Source organism: Agelaius phoeniceus, chromosome 1 (assembly GCF_051311805.1).
Source record: "Agelaius phoeniceus isolate bAgePho1 chromosome 1, bAgePho1.hap1, whole genome shotgun sequence".
Taxonomy (NCBI): domain Eukaryota; kingdom Metazoa; phylum Chordata; class Aves; order Passeriformes; family Icteridae; genus Agelaius; species Agelaius phoeniceus.
In genome coordinates this window covers 131,362,308-131,379,601 of record NC_135265.1, presented here as the reverse complement: position 1 = coordinate 131,379,601, position 17,294 = coordinate 131,362,308, and the positions used below count along the sequence as shown (strand labels likewise).

General features: G+C 35.0%; 1 protein-coding gene across 8 annotated transcripts in view; it reads left to right on the top strand.

The window, feature by feature from the left end:
- The window catches only part of VPS13B (vacuolar protein sorting 13 homolog B), a 434,757-nt gene that overhangs the window by 95,592 nt on the left and 321,871 nt on the right, over window positions 1-17,294 (top strand). The window contains exon 18 of one of the 8 annotated variants that reach the window (XM_077187543.1): window positions 1,116-1,303. The exons of 6 other annotated variants lie outside the window; for them this stretch is intronic. In XM_077187543.1, coding sequence (XP_077043658.1) covers window positions 1,116-1,138 — 23 coding nt within the window. In that variant the 3' untranslated portion in view covers window positions 1,139-1,303. One more of the 8 variants, XM_077187546.1, reaches the window with a different exon arrangement.

Below are 17,294 nucleotides of genomic sequence, written 5' to 3'. Positions count from 1 at the left end.
GCTAGTGAGTGTCCACACAGCTATATCTTTTAAATCCAACTTTTTACTTATAGTAGCTAACATACAGAATTTTTTGTGTGTGTGTGTATGGGTATTTATAGCTTATATTTAAAATCCAGGATGTAAGCTAAGCCACCCAGCTTCACTCCTTGGCACCAATTTCTGGATGCATTTCATTTTCCCATACAGGATAATTTTTCCATGCTTCCCTCATCTGAAACATCCACTTTTGCAACCTTATATGGTACAGTGTTGTTACTTCAGGATCATTCAGAGGTGAAAATGGATTATTAAGGGCTTTATTAATCAATGGCATACATTGAATTCTTTAGAAGGGCTGCAGATGTTTCTCATTATTTCATAAATAAATGTTACTTAACTGTTGTGAAATTGCTGAAGATATGCAAGTGTTGGTGATGATTACATACATAATGAAAGTTATCTGTCATCCTTTTGTAAAACACCCATAGATTTTTGGGAATAAATAAAGGATTTTGACCAGTGTACAGAGGAAGCCAGAGTTTTCAAGTAATCCAGAAAATTATTTTTTTTTTAAATTTCTATGCAGGCTAGAATAATTTAGAGCTGTTATTGTTTATTTGTTGTAAATAAACCCATAAAAAGAATAACAGATATTTTGGAATATCCAGCATTGCCACTCTTTGAGAATGTATTAGGAGAATGATTTAGGTGCAGAAAATCATTATTTGAAGCAGAGTGGTGGATTAGACCACTGGAAGTCTTTCAGCTCTGCATTTCTTGATCCTTTCCATTTTTCTTTTTCACTCCTTCTGTTTATTGAAGTTAAATCTGTGTTGATCTAATGTTGCAAAAGAACTGGTGTATTTTTTTGCAACCCTTGGAATAAGTGTTTAAAGTGATTAGGTTTTTCTTCTTTCATGAAAGTCACTTTTGTCTTTATTCCTTCAATCTGTGTGGGTCACCTAAGAATGGGATTGTGTAATTTTATTTTCAAGTCCTGATACTCGCAAAGGTAGCAGGTTTACAATCCGCACCACAGAGCAATCTGAGGATATAGTTGTTTGATCACTTCAGATGCTCTTAGGGTTTGCACAGTTTCAAACTAACCTGTTCTATTATTTAACATGTTTCAGTCCATCAGTGCAATGAACTGTGAAACAACTCTGCTAACACTATCTGTGCAGAATAGAAATCTGGAGCACACATTTTAAGTACTTCAAATAAAGTAAATGAACAATATAATGCAGTTATTTTGATCTTCTCTTGTTCATGGCTTAACGCTTCACCTGGTAAATTTTACACTTCTGTAGTTGTGTTTGGCATTAACTAGACTGAAGGCAGCTTTGTGTTCAAGGCTATGAAATGATTGCTGTCAATCCTTTTGTCTGAATTTTGGGCTTGGTTGATTCTGTAATCCTCCTACATTCATTTGAATACTGTTGTATTCAATTTAATATCATGCCTTGTTGAAAGTCATGCTTGTAATTAGGGTCAGCTTCCACATACTTTAACAGTAACATGTATGTGTTTAAGCCTCTAAAAATACTTGATTGTATTTTCACAGGGAAGTTGAAATTTCAAGTTTTCTTTTGTCATTTTTCTTCTTTTTTTTTAAAATGAAGTAACTATGAGGATAATGCAGTCAGTAAGGAACTTGTGAGTAAACAAGGCACATCTGTTAAACACTTTTACTTACATTCAGCTTAGTTTCTCCAACATAAAACAAAAGCTGCTGAATGTTTTACTTGTGTTGAGTTCCTGCCTGCTGCTGCATGCCCCAGTACTCTTTTAGGCTGGTACAGAGTGGCCTTACAGGGCTCATGTGTTGGGGCTGGCAGTAGCCTGGCAAGGTATTTGGGCTCCCCCTCCTGCCACTGTGTCTTTGAGAATCTTTGTGGGTGAACAGATGAGCTTTTCTTGTGTAACCTAAACTCTCAAGGAAAAGATTGCCTTTTTCCCATGGTATTGTGTTTTCCATCTGAGCACAACTTGGTTTTGGCTATGCACAGAAGTAATACTTTAAGAAAATAGGTTTCCATCTCCATGGTGTTGTGGATTAATATTTCTTTGATTAATTTTCTACAAGTAATGAAAGTATAAACACTTGTTTTTAAATTGCTCTTTACTGTCCTTCCTCTTCTTTTTCTGACTATATTTGTATTAAATTGTAGTGTTCTTGCAGGAAAAAGCAACAATATACTCAAAGACTCCCTTACCTTCACTTTATTCTATTTTTCAGGGAATCCGTTTCTTGAAAATAATTGATTATGTTCTGCTGTTTCAAAGAATCGTAAACTATGTGTTTCATGAGTACAGCAGCCCAAATTTTCTTCTATGTTTACATTTTCAAACTTCTAAAAGCCATCTTTCTAACTAATTAGCAGGACAAACAGCTATGTCTCCAGATTTTTTCCCTGTTAAAAGTAAATAAAAAAGCCCTCCCTATACATGACATTATTCTGAAAATAAAGGCTTATGTATTTTATCTTCTATTTGTAAAATGGTCTGCTGTTATCCCGAGGTTTCCAGCAAATCTGACTGCTATAGGCAGTTCACAGCATTTTATACATTCTTGATACTCAGTGTAACATCATGCTTGTTTTATAATTTGTGAATAAAATGTGTCCTCCTATGGAAATGGTCTAGTCATTAGCTACCCACCCAGATCTGTTCTAGCAATCTGTTTCACTGATATACCGTGACTTGAAAGTTTTCTTCTCTAGGTAGCTCCTCATACATAGCTAGTCTCAAATGTGTTTGCCATTTGTTTACCAAGCCTACAACTTTGTCAATTGCTTATGTCTGTATTGCCACTTTTTGTGTGTGATTGAAGGGTATTATTGGACAGAAGCAGTTGTTGCTGAGCTCTTTGTCTTTGTTGGGGCTTTGTGCTGGATGCTGTTAAGAGTGTTTGGCTTCCTTAATACATCAGTTCAGTATTACTTGAACTCAAAAGTGGTACCCCAACCCTTTGTAACCTCTCAGCCAAGATCTTTTTCAGCAGTCATTGTGCTATGGCTTTTAGTTATATGCTTTTTCCAACACAGCTGTCTCTTCCAGTTTCATCACTTAAACTTATAATATGGGCTTTAAATATGGGCTAAGATATGCTATAGGAGAGGGGCAGATAATATAGGGGAAAACAGAAATAAAAAATGTAAAGGAAGAAAACCAGGAGAAACAGGATCACCTAATAAAAAGGGAAGAGAGCAGAAGAGGAATATAAAGCAAGAAGCAGGTAGAAAGAGTTAACGTAGAAAAGCAGTAGAAGTTAAGAAAACCAAAAATTAATAGGAAGACAAGTACAGATGCATGAGTTGCAGGAGAGGGGGGAACCTTTGGGAGGAATACATGACTATTGGCCCTTTCACCTGCTGTGGAGAGGCTCACAAGGTACAAAGTCCCCTTTGGGAATCTGTTTGTTAGGTAATGGCTGAAAGACATTCTATGGATCTGGTTTAAAAAGGGAGCTCTGCACTCTGTGTTTCCACAAACATCTGAACAGAGTTTATTGCTAGTATCTGGGGTTCTGTCCTAAATTTTCACCTGGAGCAGAAATTTTATCCTGCTCTGAAACTTATTTCAGAGGTTATTGAGGCTGAAGTAGGTCTAGGGAGTCAAAATGACCTCTCTGAGCTCTATGTTCTACAATTTTTTTTTTCTAATAGGTTAATGGAATACCAGAAAGGGGAGATTGCTTGAAGATTAGCACTCTTTTGTCCCCCATCTACTTTCCTCTCCTTGTTCTTCAGAAACCTTTTCCTACTAGGAGAAAGACACTTTACTCAAATATTCCCTAGTTTAGATCACCTGAGAGTTTATTTTTTAATTAAATTGCCCAAAGGCAAGCTGTCTAAAAAAAAAATTAAAAAAATCTGAAGTCTCAAAAGGAAGTGGTATGTGTTTGGTATCTGACAGAATTTAAAAATGAAGTGCCTGTACTACTTAAAATTTATATTTGTCATACATATTAGGAAGGTCTCTTATCTTAAAACTTCCAGTAAAAGATGCATACAGTACTGTGATTGACTGAGCTTAGCACTTGTGGAGGACAGATAAAATGAGTATGTCAGGAAAGATGTATGATTTTTACTCTAGACATTTTTTATAAATATGTTTAATATTGTGTCCGTCTTAGCTTGAGATGATTTAATTCTGCTAAGAGCAATTTTTAATTATAAATGAATTATAAATTATATGGAATTTAATGAAACTTCTGAAAGCATTCAGCTCCCTTCATTGCATTTACACCTTTTGTAATCCATGAATTTAAGTGTCTAGTTGGGAAAAGTTCTTTTTAGGATTTTTAGAAGTCAAGATAGATTAAAAAAGAGAGATAATATAAACAGTTAAACTTACTACTTGAATGAGTAGGTATTATAATTTAAATACAAGATTGATGCATACTTCCTGAAACAGTTATGCAAGAGCAAAAAGTGTAGAAAACTTAAAATAGATGGGAATACTAGTGACAAAATGCAGCATAACAAAGAGAAACTAAAACAGCTGCAAACAGCTTTTTGCTCTTTTTCATGGGTCAAGAAAAAGCATTACTAACTTTTTAATGCATTACGTCTAAAATAAAAAAAAGCACAAAAGCAGTCTTCGATCCACATGAAACTCTTTGGAAATTTATGTTTCGGTTTAACTTTATAATCCTTTTGGTATACAAGCACAACAGCATGTTACATGTCAGTTAAATAGTGTGAGTTCTTATGCTTGTGAAACATCCTGATTCTGCATTTCTGTCACTATAAATGTGGAAACAAATACGAATTTGAAATACATAATGTTTTCTACCTTATTGCATGTATAGATGTTAATATTATTGCAATTATTAATATACAATTGAAAAAATAAAAGTGTGCAAAATAGCAAAATATTAGGAAAACAGCATTAGTTAAGATCTTTCAAAGCTTGAGCATGATTAATCCTATAGAGTAATTGTACTCTATATTTTTTCCATTATTTGTTAGTAAGTACCTGAAACACTCTGTTTCTAACCATTTCAGCTTGCCAAGAAAATACATACACAGTCACACATGGCTTTAGTTTACTCTGGAAAACTGGAACTTGCTACCACTTTTTCCTTGTCCTGTTCAGGTAGTTCATTATTTTGTTGACAGTTCGGTTCCATTAATCTGGTATTTTTGGGAAAATTGCTTGCAGACCTTACATTTCTCTACTGAAGGTGATCAAATAGGCATTGAATCCCTCATGTAAATGATGTCTTAAAGTTAAAATAAAATCTATTTTCCAGAAAGTAACTGTAAAACTATTTTATGCAAGATTTCATGTGGGATACCTTAATGGTTGAATAATAAATTTTACCTCATAAAAATGAAATTCAATAATACAGTAGCTTTCTCAGCGCAGTAGCATCTGGTTGAATCTCATGAGAGCCAATATTTTCCAACTCATTAGGATCATGTCGTTCTGTATGTCGTCAACATTGACTTAGCCAAGCTACCTTTACTTACATAACCGCCAAACTATTAAATAGGTCTCTTGTGGAGTGAAGTCAAATATTCCTCTTATTTTGCTTTTGCCTTGGAAGAAGAAAAGAAAATGTACATGCTGTAACATTTAAACATCTGGTCTAAACCACATCAGGGTAACAGTGAGGAAAGTAACAGGATTCAGTATTCTTCCCAGGTGTACATATAAAAAAGGGTTGTGGAGCTGCTGCATAGCTCTTTTAACCACTTAGGAAAAAGACTAAAATAAGTGACTTGCCTTTCTAATACCCCTGTTTTTAAAACTACTTTTTTCCTCTTGCCTGCTCCCTTGTCACCGAACTCCAAAACACAAAATCCAGCCAAAGACCAACATTTCAAAGTTTAGAGATAATACAGGTTGTTCAGCTCAGTTCCTTGCAACATACTGGCTTTTAATCTCTGTTCCATATAACATGGACAATTTTGCATTCATTTGGAAGGGTATGAATTGAAATTTCTGTCTAAAATAGAAGTGTAAGAGTGTATTCTCCTAATTACTTGGGAGTGGCAGGACACAGCTATATGAAACTTGCACAGTATAAACAGTTTACTGTCTTGTGTGGATGATTACTCACATGTGTCCTCATCCTTCATGTAGGCCCAGAATGCAGTGTGTAAATAGTATTATTATTATATGTTGTGCATTTCCGTGAAACTCTGGTAGATTATCAACTCTATTTTCAGATGGAAAAACAGCATGGATAAGCAACCTAAGAACCTAAGATTTCTTCTTTAGCTTAATTTTTTTAAGCTTAATATAGTTGTGTATAAGATATTATTTCCTCTTGTAGTAAACTTTTCAGTGATATTCTTAAGTCATGAACTGACTTGTACTGAAAGGAGGTCGGTGGGACATTTTATTACTCCAGTACGTAATCAGTAAGATTTATCTTCCTGAGTATCTGAAGAAATCCTCTGCCAGAAGCAATGGCTCTGTTGTGACCTGAAAGGAGGCATTGAAACCAGTAATTATGATTGCCTTTTTTTTTTCCTGGTCTAATTAATATATACTAATAGGCTTTGAAATTGAAACATACAGTATTCTGATGAAAGAATGGTGGTAGGCATACTTAAGGCGTTCATATGAGCTTAAATTTAATATGTAATGTTGTGCTAAAGAATCAAATGTACTTCAAAATCCACATGAGACTTTTTAAATGTCTTTTGTGTTGAAAATGAATATATACATACTGTCAACAGAACAGTGAAGGAGAAAAAAGATAAATAAATGAGTGGGCTGTGAAAGGAATACATGCATACATGAAATCTATAGCTGTGCATAAATGTGTACAAATTTCTTAAGCTGAATTGTTTCAGAATTGCAGGAGAGCTCAGTTCGGTGTCTATGTTGAAATTAACAGCAAACTCTTGAGTATGTTGGTGTGCTACCAAAAAACCAAGACACCTAAGCTTAGGGCTATAAATATTGTCCTTACTCCAGAGTCAGTAGTTTATTTGCACAAATAGCAATGTGACTGAGAGCACCTGTTTTGTTTGTTCAGCTGCTAGTTTGATGTTATTGCTTGGTCTTGTGCTTGGATAGCAGAGAGGTAGGCTGCCTTTTTTGCCTTGTTCTAGCTGCCAGGTACTGCATCAGGTGAAAAACTCTACAGGGAGATTGAGATGTTGGCTTCTAAAAACAATAGAGCATGTTGAGCCTAAATTACTGAAATTCAGTGTTACAGCAGGAAGACTAGGAAGAACATAGATCTTGAATCTGCTGAATAATAGAAACTGGGAATTTTCTGAGAAGCATTCAGAACACATACAAAAGAAAACTTCAGAGATAACAGAAGGAAAGTGTTGGTTTTTTTTTTGTGTGTGTGCTAAGGCCCAGAGAACCTGTCAAATAGAGAGTGAACCTGGAAACCATCAGTGGTTGCTGATATAAAAATAAACCATGAATGAGGCGGCCATAGTGTTTTCTTGACATCTGTGTTTCTTGAGAAAAAGGTTCATGCAGAGGTGTTGCAGTAGAAGTATTGATGCCAGTCACTGCCATTTCCTGAACACTGTTCTTCAGAAGAGCAGAAGAAAGCTATTTCTTTGTAGCTGGCAAAAAATAATAGGGTTGTCAGAAAATTCAAATTGGAAGGGTCTACAGGAAGTCTCTGCTCTTCAGTCTCCTGTTAAAATCAGAGTCAATTATGGGATCAGACCAAGTTCTTTAGGGCTATACCCAGTCAGATCTTGAAAATCTCCAAGGGTAAGAATACCCTACCTTTCTGGGCAGCCTCTGCCACTGCTTGACTGTTCTCATGGCTTTTCCACCATTCTAGGCAGATCCTTTCATATTTCAGTATATGACAATTGTCTTTCATCCTATTACTGTTCACCTCTGTTTAGAACCTTCATCACAACTTTCTCACACATACAGGAAGGCTGCTAATATATCAAGTGTGTTGCTGCTGGTTTTGACCTTATTAAACATTAAAGCAAAACTACAACTTAGAAATCCTGACTAGGATTTCTTAACACTTTCTTATGGTGACTCTGGAATCTTTTTCCTGTTCAAATTTTCATGCCAACTAGATTTAACCTGAGTGTCAGTGCATCAGTACATACAAAATAAATCATGCTATTTTCTGATTAGTAAATATACTGATGTATAACATGAATTCCAGCTTAGAATATCACCTTCTGCTGGTTTAACATTTGCAGAAATTCCCAAAGTCAGCATCTCTTCTTTTGCCCTTCCAATTAAAGAGAGTCCTATTTTGTGGGATACTAGCTTGTGTTGTAAGATATTCTGAGAGGAAATGAAAATGCAAACAGGTGTTACAGCACAAAGAAATGATTGTAGTTTATGGTCATTGTGGAATAATGTTTTCTGTTTATGGTGACTTTGGACATTTTTTTATTATGTTTACTTACTTCTTTTTATTTATTGAAACAACTTGAATCACTTTAAAAGAATTTGGAAGCTTTATAGCACATATTTTCCCTCTTTTTATTCAGAATGAGACATTTCAGTTTGGAAAGGAACAGACTAATAAGGGGTTTTCATCTTGATGAGGCAAGAAATATCAAGGTATTTTTAAATGGAGAAGATTATTATGGAATGTGAATGAAATGAGAAAATAGTAAAGATAAAATTGAAATATTCTTGTGAGGAGCTTATTGTAGTAAAAATGTGTTTATTGTAGTAGTAGTTTTTAGGAAAAAAAAACCCCAAGGCAGAATCAAAAGTAGATAGATTTAACAATAAGCAACTATTAAACATGGTAGAAGCATGTTTTCTGTTTGCAGACATGTAATATTGACTGCTGACCTTGAGTAGTGAGTTTATGTAATATGTATAGTATTGATCAAATAAAAGTTGTACTGAGTTTGAGTTATGGGACAGATCCCAAGTATTGGACTGCTGCTTAAAACTTATTAGTGTCTACAATACTAAGAGTTAAAAAATACTAGTATCCTCTAAAGTTATTTTTATGGAATAAACTCTAGTGAATGGTATGGAAAACAACTTTCCATTTGTGAGAATATTTTGATTCTTGTGGCAAGGTAAGATGATAAATACCAATGGTATTCTTGCCATAGAGATACCAGATTATTATGTACTGCAATAGCAATTTTTAGTCTGATGTCCCATGTGATTTCATATTATATTAAATCAGACTTTAAAGAAACATATATACCTTGTAATTATTTTAAACCTAGTGATTATAGATCAAAATCCCATTTTTTAATTGCATGGATATTCAAGAAAAATACCTTCTTCTCCAGGAACATATCATGTGGGAGAGCTGTTAAGCTGTTAACAATGCAGACTGTATGAGGAGTAATTATTGTATTTCTTGCAGTCAAGAATAATGTTTTTCCTACGTGTCTAGTCTGCCTCATAGTCAAGAATATAATGAGTGCAAGTTATATGTAACATGGTAATGGTAAGGACTGAAAGTGTATTTTTACTGGAAAATACTGAGCTTCAATTATAGGAGCTCTTTTGCCCATTAATTTTTCACTTAGTGTTATGTCTCTAAAGGCAGGCAGTTCTTTTGGAGGAATATTCTACCAAAAGTAGAAATACACAGTAACATAAAAAGGTAGTAATGATAAGGGAGACAAAGCTAGTGAAACATTAGGTTCTCAGGAAGCTATAGTAAGCAACAAAACTCTTAAATTAACACTTTACAGTATTGGATTTTGCTATATTGAAGATATTAAGGAGCTAATATAGAAAGGGATGTGTTCTGTTACAGTGTTATTTAATGGTGTCCTGTGAATGTCCCTTCTGTTTGTGTGAAGCATAATAAGAAAATTTAAAATGGCACAAGCAGATGTAGCTGCGTTGATTTTGCTTTGAATACTTGCTGTAGGCAAGTATTCCTTACTGTGTAGTGTTATAGAGGTATCACACTATGTCAATCACTAATCAAAATCTTGGATTCTGAGGGGATGTCAGAGGTCTCTGTATAACCACAGCTTCTGGTTTCTGGGATCTTTATCTTATGTGAAATAAGAGCTCTTATACCTGCTTAACACTCTCCAAAACATACTTTGTTACAGGCCTGCTGGCTATTCAAGGAAAGTAACAAGAACTATTTCCAGAAACACCTTTGTTTGAGTTAGAGAGATCATCTAAATAAGCAAAGTCAGTTTAGTTTCTTTCTTTTATGACTATATCAAGTTCAAACCAAATGTGTTTTGCTTTTTGTTTGTTTGTTTGTTTTGAGTGTAGCATGCTGAATAAATCAGATATTACACTGTCTTATGCTGATTTCTTCCAGTTTGATGCTGTGGCTTTGTTGCTGCATCTTGCTCCTGCTATTTTCCTACTTTTACTGTATTTTTGTCAAATTCTGTGATAGTCAACCCTTTATTGAACTTCATGGTTACAGTCTTTATTCATTCTCCTGATTTGCTTCTTTTTTCTTCTTTAATACACAACAGGGGACCTGAACAGTTAGGTATGGATAGGTAGAATTGCATGTAGTTTCCTACTCATGCATGGTAGTTTCAAATGTTTTTCTCATTAAGGATGCTTTCTCTGAACTGAGGTTTATGGTATGCGTTTTCCCCTCCCCCCATCAGGTACTGCAGGGCAGGGGAGTGACTAGAAGATGCAGAAATTAAAAGGAAATTCAGGTCTTGGGTAGTGTTATAGAAATGTTTTACATCTTGACTTCTGGAAAGGGTCTTCCTATTACTATTCCAGTAATTATTCAAATTTTCCAATTTGAAGACATGGACTCTTTTTTCTCAACCTGCTGTTGGAAGAAGAAAAGCTTAATTGCTCTAAGGGGTGTAATCTTTTTGAGAAGCTCCATTTACTTCTTCAAATGAATTGTCCCAATAGTGGAATTATATTGTAGACTGTTTCAGTTTCCTGAGCTAAGTGAATATTGCATGATTTAGAGCAAAAGGCAAGAATTCCAATATGATAGAAGCCAGTCATCTTTGCAACTCTGATGAGACTTGGAGTTGCCTTCATGTGATTGCTTGGTTTTACCAGGCTTGTGAGATATACCACAGCTGGATATAGCACTTCTGCTATGTCAGCTGCTTTATTCTTGCATCAGTTACTATTTTTCATTCTCCTGTATGTACACTCAGGTTTGCAATATAGCCGAATACCAGGTATTTTAGTACTTGGAATTACTGGAGAAAATTTTTAAAGTAATAATGATTAAAAATACTAATAAATTAATCACTTGCTTTACTACAAGCCAAAAAGACCAAAAAGAGTTTTCAAACTGACTGATAGCTTTCCTAACTATTTTAGAAAGTCAAGCAGTCCATAACATTTCAATTTTCATCTATCTCCCAGAATATTTTCCTTACCTTTTTGCTATCTTTTCAGAGAAAATCTTTTAGGAAAGATCTGTTTTTTGCTCTCTTAGTATCAGGTGATTTAGTGTCAGCTCAGTGGCTTGTACTCAGAAGTTATCTGGTGTCTTTTTGTTTCAGTTTGGATAGCAAAAAATAAAATCTCCAGATGAGGTTGTGCCTTTTGTTTGATAGATGGGTCCATTCAGCTTTCTTATTTGGTCTTTTCTGATATTTTGGCTTTCGATGGACTACACGAAATTCTGTTCCTTTCCTTGAATGACTGTGTCATCTCAGAAACTCAGACTTCAATTGAGACGAGGATTACTCATCTCATTGAGATGCAGAATTATTCTTTTCAATGTCTTCAGATTTGTGCGGTATAAATTAGTCATCCATCTACAGTGAGTTCACCAAAATAAGTGAAATCAGAACTTGGTTTAATTGTTTACTTGATAAAAGAGAAAATTTCAAACTTCTGCACTTTCAAAGGATGACTAGAGTTTGAATGAAATAGGGGTTTTGTCAGAGGGACTTTGGATATCACAAGAGTCTGTTGTCATTTGTGATCAGATGTGAGTCCATTTTTACACTGTAGAATGGAGAGTAGTGGCAGCCTTGCCTTCCAGAAGGATGCTTCCCTTGCATCAAAAATGTGCAAAAGTCAAGCAGTTTCTTCTGGTATGGTCTGTTACAAGCAAAGCAAATGGGAAGTGGGAGAGTGATTTATTTTTTTGATGTATTTATTTTCTGAACTAATCATACTGTTGCTCATGCTTCCCAGGACTTAAATGCAGTTTTTTATAAGTGCTTGACAATGAATATTGCTGTTGTAAGTAGTTATGACTGTGCTTGCTATGCTCTGTCAGTAAACAAATCTGACTTTGTAGTTTATACAGTGTAAAACACCTGTTAGATATCTGTTATACTTAATCTTTTTGCAGATTCTTTTAGAGTTACTCTTGGCTTTTAAAGAATGTAGTTTCTATGTATATTTAAGAGCTTTTCAAATGCTGTAGAATTGTGTTACAAAGATAACATACAGTTCAGAGGGGTGAACTGCACTATTCTGGGCACAGTCTTATGAAATTGTATCTAAAAATAAACTGTTTGTGCCAACAAACCAGATCACTTCAGAGACATTAGGAATCCATAGATATTTATGTCTACTCATTTTAGACTGAGCATAAACTTTAAAGCAAAGCTTTGAGGCACTGACGTAACAGCATTTGCAGTTCTGTTGAAAGCTCATATGATTGTGTCTTGCTATAGCTCTCATAGCTCCTGGTTTCATCAGTTAACTCTGTATTCCGTTCACTGGGCTTAGATGAGGTGGTTGTGATCACCAAAGTGCTAAGCACTTGATCTTCTGTCTTTCAAGAAAGCTTTTTATAAAACTTGCTTTGATGTGTACTTCGTGTCCAGGCTACTTTCCCAGTGGGATCGCTTTTATGCCGCTGTCTATTCGTATGTTGCAGTATCCCATATGTTATCAATGAAACACAGCTTGCCAGCAGATTTTGAGCTTATCACCAAGATAGTACCTCTACCATATTCAGCAATAAGATCAACTACTTCTCTAATTCATAAAGTTTGCTTTCTGTAAATTTGCACAAAGTCTTGAAAAATTCTCTTCATGGGTACAGAATATTTCCTAAATGCAAGGAAAAAACTATCTGAAAAAGGGAATAGTACTGGACAAAACTATTGTCATGACCTCAGTCTTCGCATCTCATGCCCTCCCACTTCCTTTACTGCTTTCATTTGAATGATTTGCTGAGTTTGAATGTAAGCCTTTAGGCAAGTTTCTTTCTAACAATGTCAGTAAAAAGCTGTTCTAACTTAAAAACTGAATGGGGAAATGATCAACAGAAAAGAGCTGGTGATTTTTACAGCATTGCAGTAAGCACTAAGTCCACATGGTGGTTATGAGATGAAATAAAGAAATATGGCACAGAGCATTCGCTGAAAACACATTTTTTTCAATATTTGGCTATTACGCATTCAGTCTATCAGGCATTCTGTCAGATACTGCATTTTCTATGGTAGCACTTGATGAGAAAACTGAGCTGCAGGAAAAGAAGCTGCAGACTTTTTAATAGAATACCTTGAAGCATGTGTGCAAATAAAATGGATGATTTTCTTGGGAACTGAATTTGTGCATTTCACTCCATTTTACATTCTGAAGCTGGTCTGAGTTATGAATGTTGTCATTTAGGTTTTTCTAATACTGCCCAGTCTTTTCTGGAATCCATTGAACTGTACACATTTTTCCAGGGTGAACATGACACAGTTTTATTGTACCAGGTGGCTTTGTTCTTAGGCTTTCAAAGTGCCATGAGTATCTGCAGGTTAATTAGATGAGTATTGTTAGAATTTCTTCAATTCTTCCTTTGAAACTCTTGTTTGCTGTAGTGCAGTAAGATTTAGCTGTAGAATAAAAACCTCTCTATGTGTATATGTCACATTCCTTAATCTCCTTTGCAATTTGAAAGACTATGTTTACTCTGCTGTTTGTATATAATTGTACATGTTGAATATAATTGAGCATATTCTGATAATATGTTTATTTCCTATGCATTTATGGTACTTTAAAAGTTTCTATTGCAAAGAATGGAAAAACTTGAAGCTTTATTGTGCCAGTCTATGTTCAAATGGCTGTGAACCACAGTGTAAATTTTGAAACCCACTCTGACTTTGCTTTGCTGCTGTTTTGAAACTATTTTCATTAATAATGAGTTGTAGTCAGGTAAGTCTTTTCATAATGTAAAGGGAAAAGATATGCTCTTCATTTCTGTAAAATCCACTTCACTTTTCTTCTATACCTAATAGTCATGCTCTGTTTCATTGAGGTGGTTAAAAGCTTTCTTGTTTTAGCAATTAGAAAGGTACTTAGTGCAGTTGCACTTGAAATCACAGTTCAGAGCTGAAGGACTCCTATGGGTGCTTCCCTGTTTGGATACTGCTTATCAGGTGGAGCTCAGGAACCTGCTGGCCATAGTGTCAAGATGCTTTCTTCTTTTTGTAAGACATCATATCTGGCACTCACTCTTTCTTTCACCTATGTTAAATGCAAATATAACCTCTCAGCCAAGTCTTTGTATTCAAATGTTGATTGTATTTTTGTTTGTTGCCATTTTTTCTTAGCTTTCCCCAATTTTAAGCATATAAACAAAAAGAGCATCAAGATGAGAAATGACTCCATGGTGGTTCTACTTCAGATGAATTCTCTGTGTTGTCTTGTCCTCCCAGAAGTCTCAAAGATCAACTTGACTTCCAAATAGTGCTCAAGTCATTATTTTGAAAGGTCACTGATCATCTTAAGGCTTAATGTGGGCTTTGGAGTGGGAGATGACTCATAACAGAAATCACATGCAAACCCTAAAAAATTCTTTGTAATAGACGAATCTACTCATATTTCTGTCAACTGTATTATCTGTTCAAAATGCAACTTTTAAAAAAGTTCCATTATCCAAAACAAATTCCAGTTAAAAAGATGCTTTTTATGTTGAAAATAGTTCATGATTGGAACAACTTTTTGAGACTGCAGGGGTTTTTTTGATAGATTCATGCTGGTGTAAGTACAGGAGGAAAATCCTGCGGCCTGTATTTTAAAAGAATCAAGGCTGGATGATCACAAGCCTTCCTTCTTTTCCTATTCATTTTGTGTTACTTGATGGTTCACAAATTTTCTGTTTGAAATGTTGGTTCCCCCAGTTTTCTAATTGAGGCCAGCTGCTTTCTGAACTATCCTCTTGTTCAGGCTGTGTCTCTTTAGTGCAGTTGGCCCTTTCTAGGTGCTAGCTGAAGTATATTTTGCTTTTTTTTTTTTTTTTTTTTTTTGTTTCCTTTACTAACTCTTTCAATTGCAGGATATTAAATCTTGGTCGTCTGAACACCAGGAAACTGATTTGAAGTTAAAGAAGAATAATATGATTTTCTAATGATTGTCATGTCATTGATTAGTGTAATCTTTAAAACAAAAAAAAACCCAGAAACAAAACATCAAACATTATTTTATAGTGACTCGCCTATTTCATGGGCTAGTGGAAACATAACCTTCTCAGGAACTTACCAAGCAGCAGCTATTGAATAATCATCTTTATATATATTGCCAGTAGTTTAGAGGCATGTTGTGATTTTAGACATTGGCAAGAACAAATCTCTTTTTGTGATAAGTAGTTTTCATTGTAAGGCATTTATCCTTAGCTGACTACCTCAGATATTTTTTGTTTTTCACAACTTCCCTCTGGCAAGGGAATCTTTCTTATAATAAGGGGAAAACCCCCTAAATATAGAAATGTTTTAGCAACACTCTGCTTAGTCAAGGTGTTCTGTAGAGGAGATGGCTTGGAGTTTGTATGATTTCATTATTTCTAACATAGCTGTTCAAACTGTTTCTTTGCTACAAAAGTTGATGGTTTATGGCCTGCCATGTAATGTGGATAGAGGCCTCCTGACTGTTCAGCTATCCTTGCTGTTGAATTTGAAATGTGATTTTTCTGGCACTGCAACCTTTGATGTTAGGAAGTTTAGATGGCTTCTTTGCTTTCTGTTCGTGATGTGGACCATCAGCTTTATTAGCCTTGGAATTTGTGTCAGATGAATTCCTTAAGCCTACTGTGAGTTCCACGTGTTTTATCCTGCTTTTCCCAGTACCACATAATGTTGTGCAGTGCTACTCTTCTTAAGTTTTTAGTTCCACACCTGTTTCTTTGTTGAAAAAGAAAGGCTTCTAGAATATATAGGTACAATAGAGTTCTCTTTTATATCATTCTCATCTGTGTTAAGAACTTTTTGATATTTCACTTGTAGGACTCTGTTTCCCAACAAAAGTCATGTGACATCAGCAGTGAGGTGCAATAAGAGCTCTCTTAGGATTACTTAAAATAGATTTGAAGACTTTGAGTATATAAGGTTGTGTGGCCTTGAATGTGATTTTTATTTGATATATGAGCTGCGACATAGCTATTGCATGACTGAGATGTGCCTGTAAGCGATGCAGTGTACAGATGGGGTTTCTCTGAAACAAAGCCAGTGACTAAATCTGAATGTGCTCATTTAAAGGGTAAAGAATACTTCATAAAACATATGGAAACATTTCTGTGTTTTTTCATTAAGAAGGCTTCTTACTCCTTACGCATTTTTTATGATTGTTCATGCTAATGTGTCATTTACCTGAATCAAGACTGCCTATGCATCAGTTCAGTTTAGTGGCATTTGTATAGTGGTATGAATATTTTATTAAAAAACCCACTAAATATACTTTTCTGTTATCCTAGAGCTTTTCATCATTTCAAAGGTGAAATAATCCTTTTCTCAGAAGTGTTGGAAAAAATCTCACCATTATGTATTGCAAAGTACTTTATTTAGGAAGTATATAAAACAATAGTAATAGGTCTGATGCCCAGTAGGATTTGAATTAAATGGTTATTGTGATCCACTGGTATAAAATACAGAATTATTTAAATTTGAACAAGGAATTTATAAAAGAGGATCTCACTACTCAAAGGTATGGATGCTGAAAATGTGCAGGAGCCATAGCAGCCCATAGCTTAGCAGACATTTTCTGTATTGTTCTATGTCAATAGGAGAATTGAGCATCCAAAGCATCTGAGCTTCTGTGGTCTGTAATGACTTACCAGAACCCTGTGGAAGAAATACATGTTAGTGATTTTTGTCATTTTGTGGGGAAAAAATAAAATATTAAATTACTGAACACTAATTGGTAAATTTTTCTACTCTGTTTGCAGGGATGTGAGGTGGAAATTGCAAATCCTGAGTTTTTCCCTTCTGCCCACTTATTTGCAATCTGATTTCCCCGATTAGGCTGTGCTTTAAATTTGAAACATCCTTTAGCAATATCTATAGCATCTAATATATTATGAAATTATTTTTTTCCTACTATGATGTCAAATCCATACTGGGTTTTAACACTAAAATGTATTAAATTAATGCAGTGATGGCATTCATAGCTACTCTTCAGGATTGCTAATTTAGCAGAACATGACCCTGATGCTTGAGGTTCCTAGGGAGTAGATC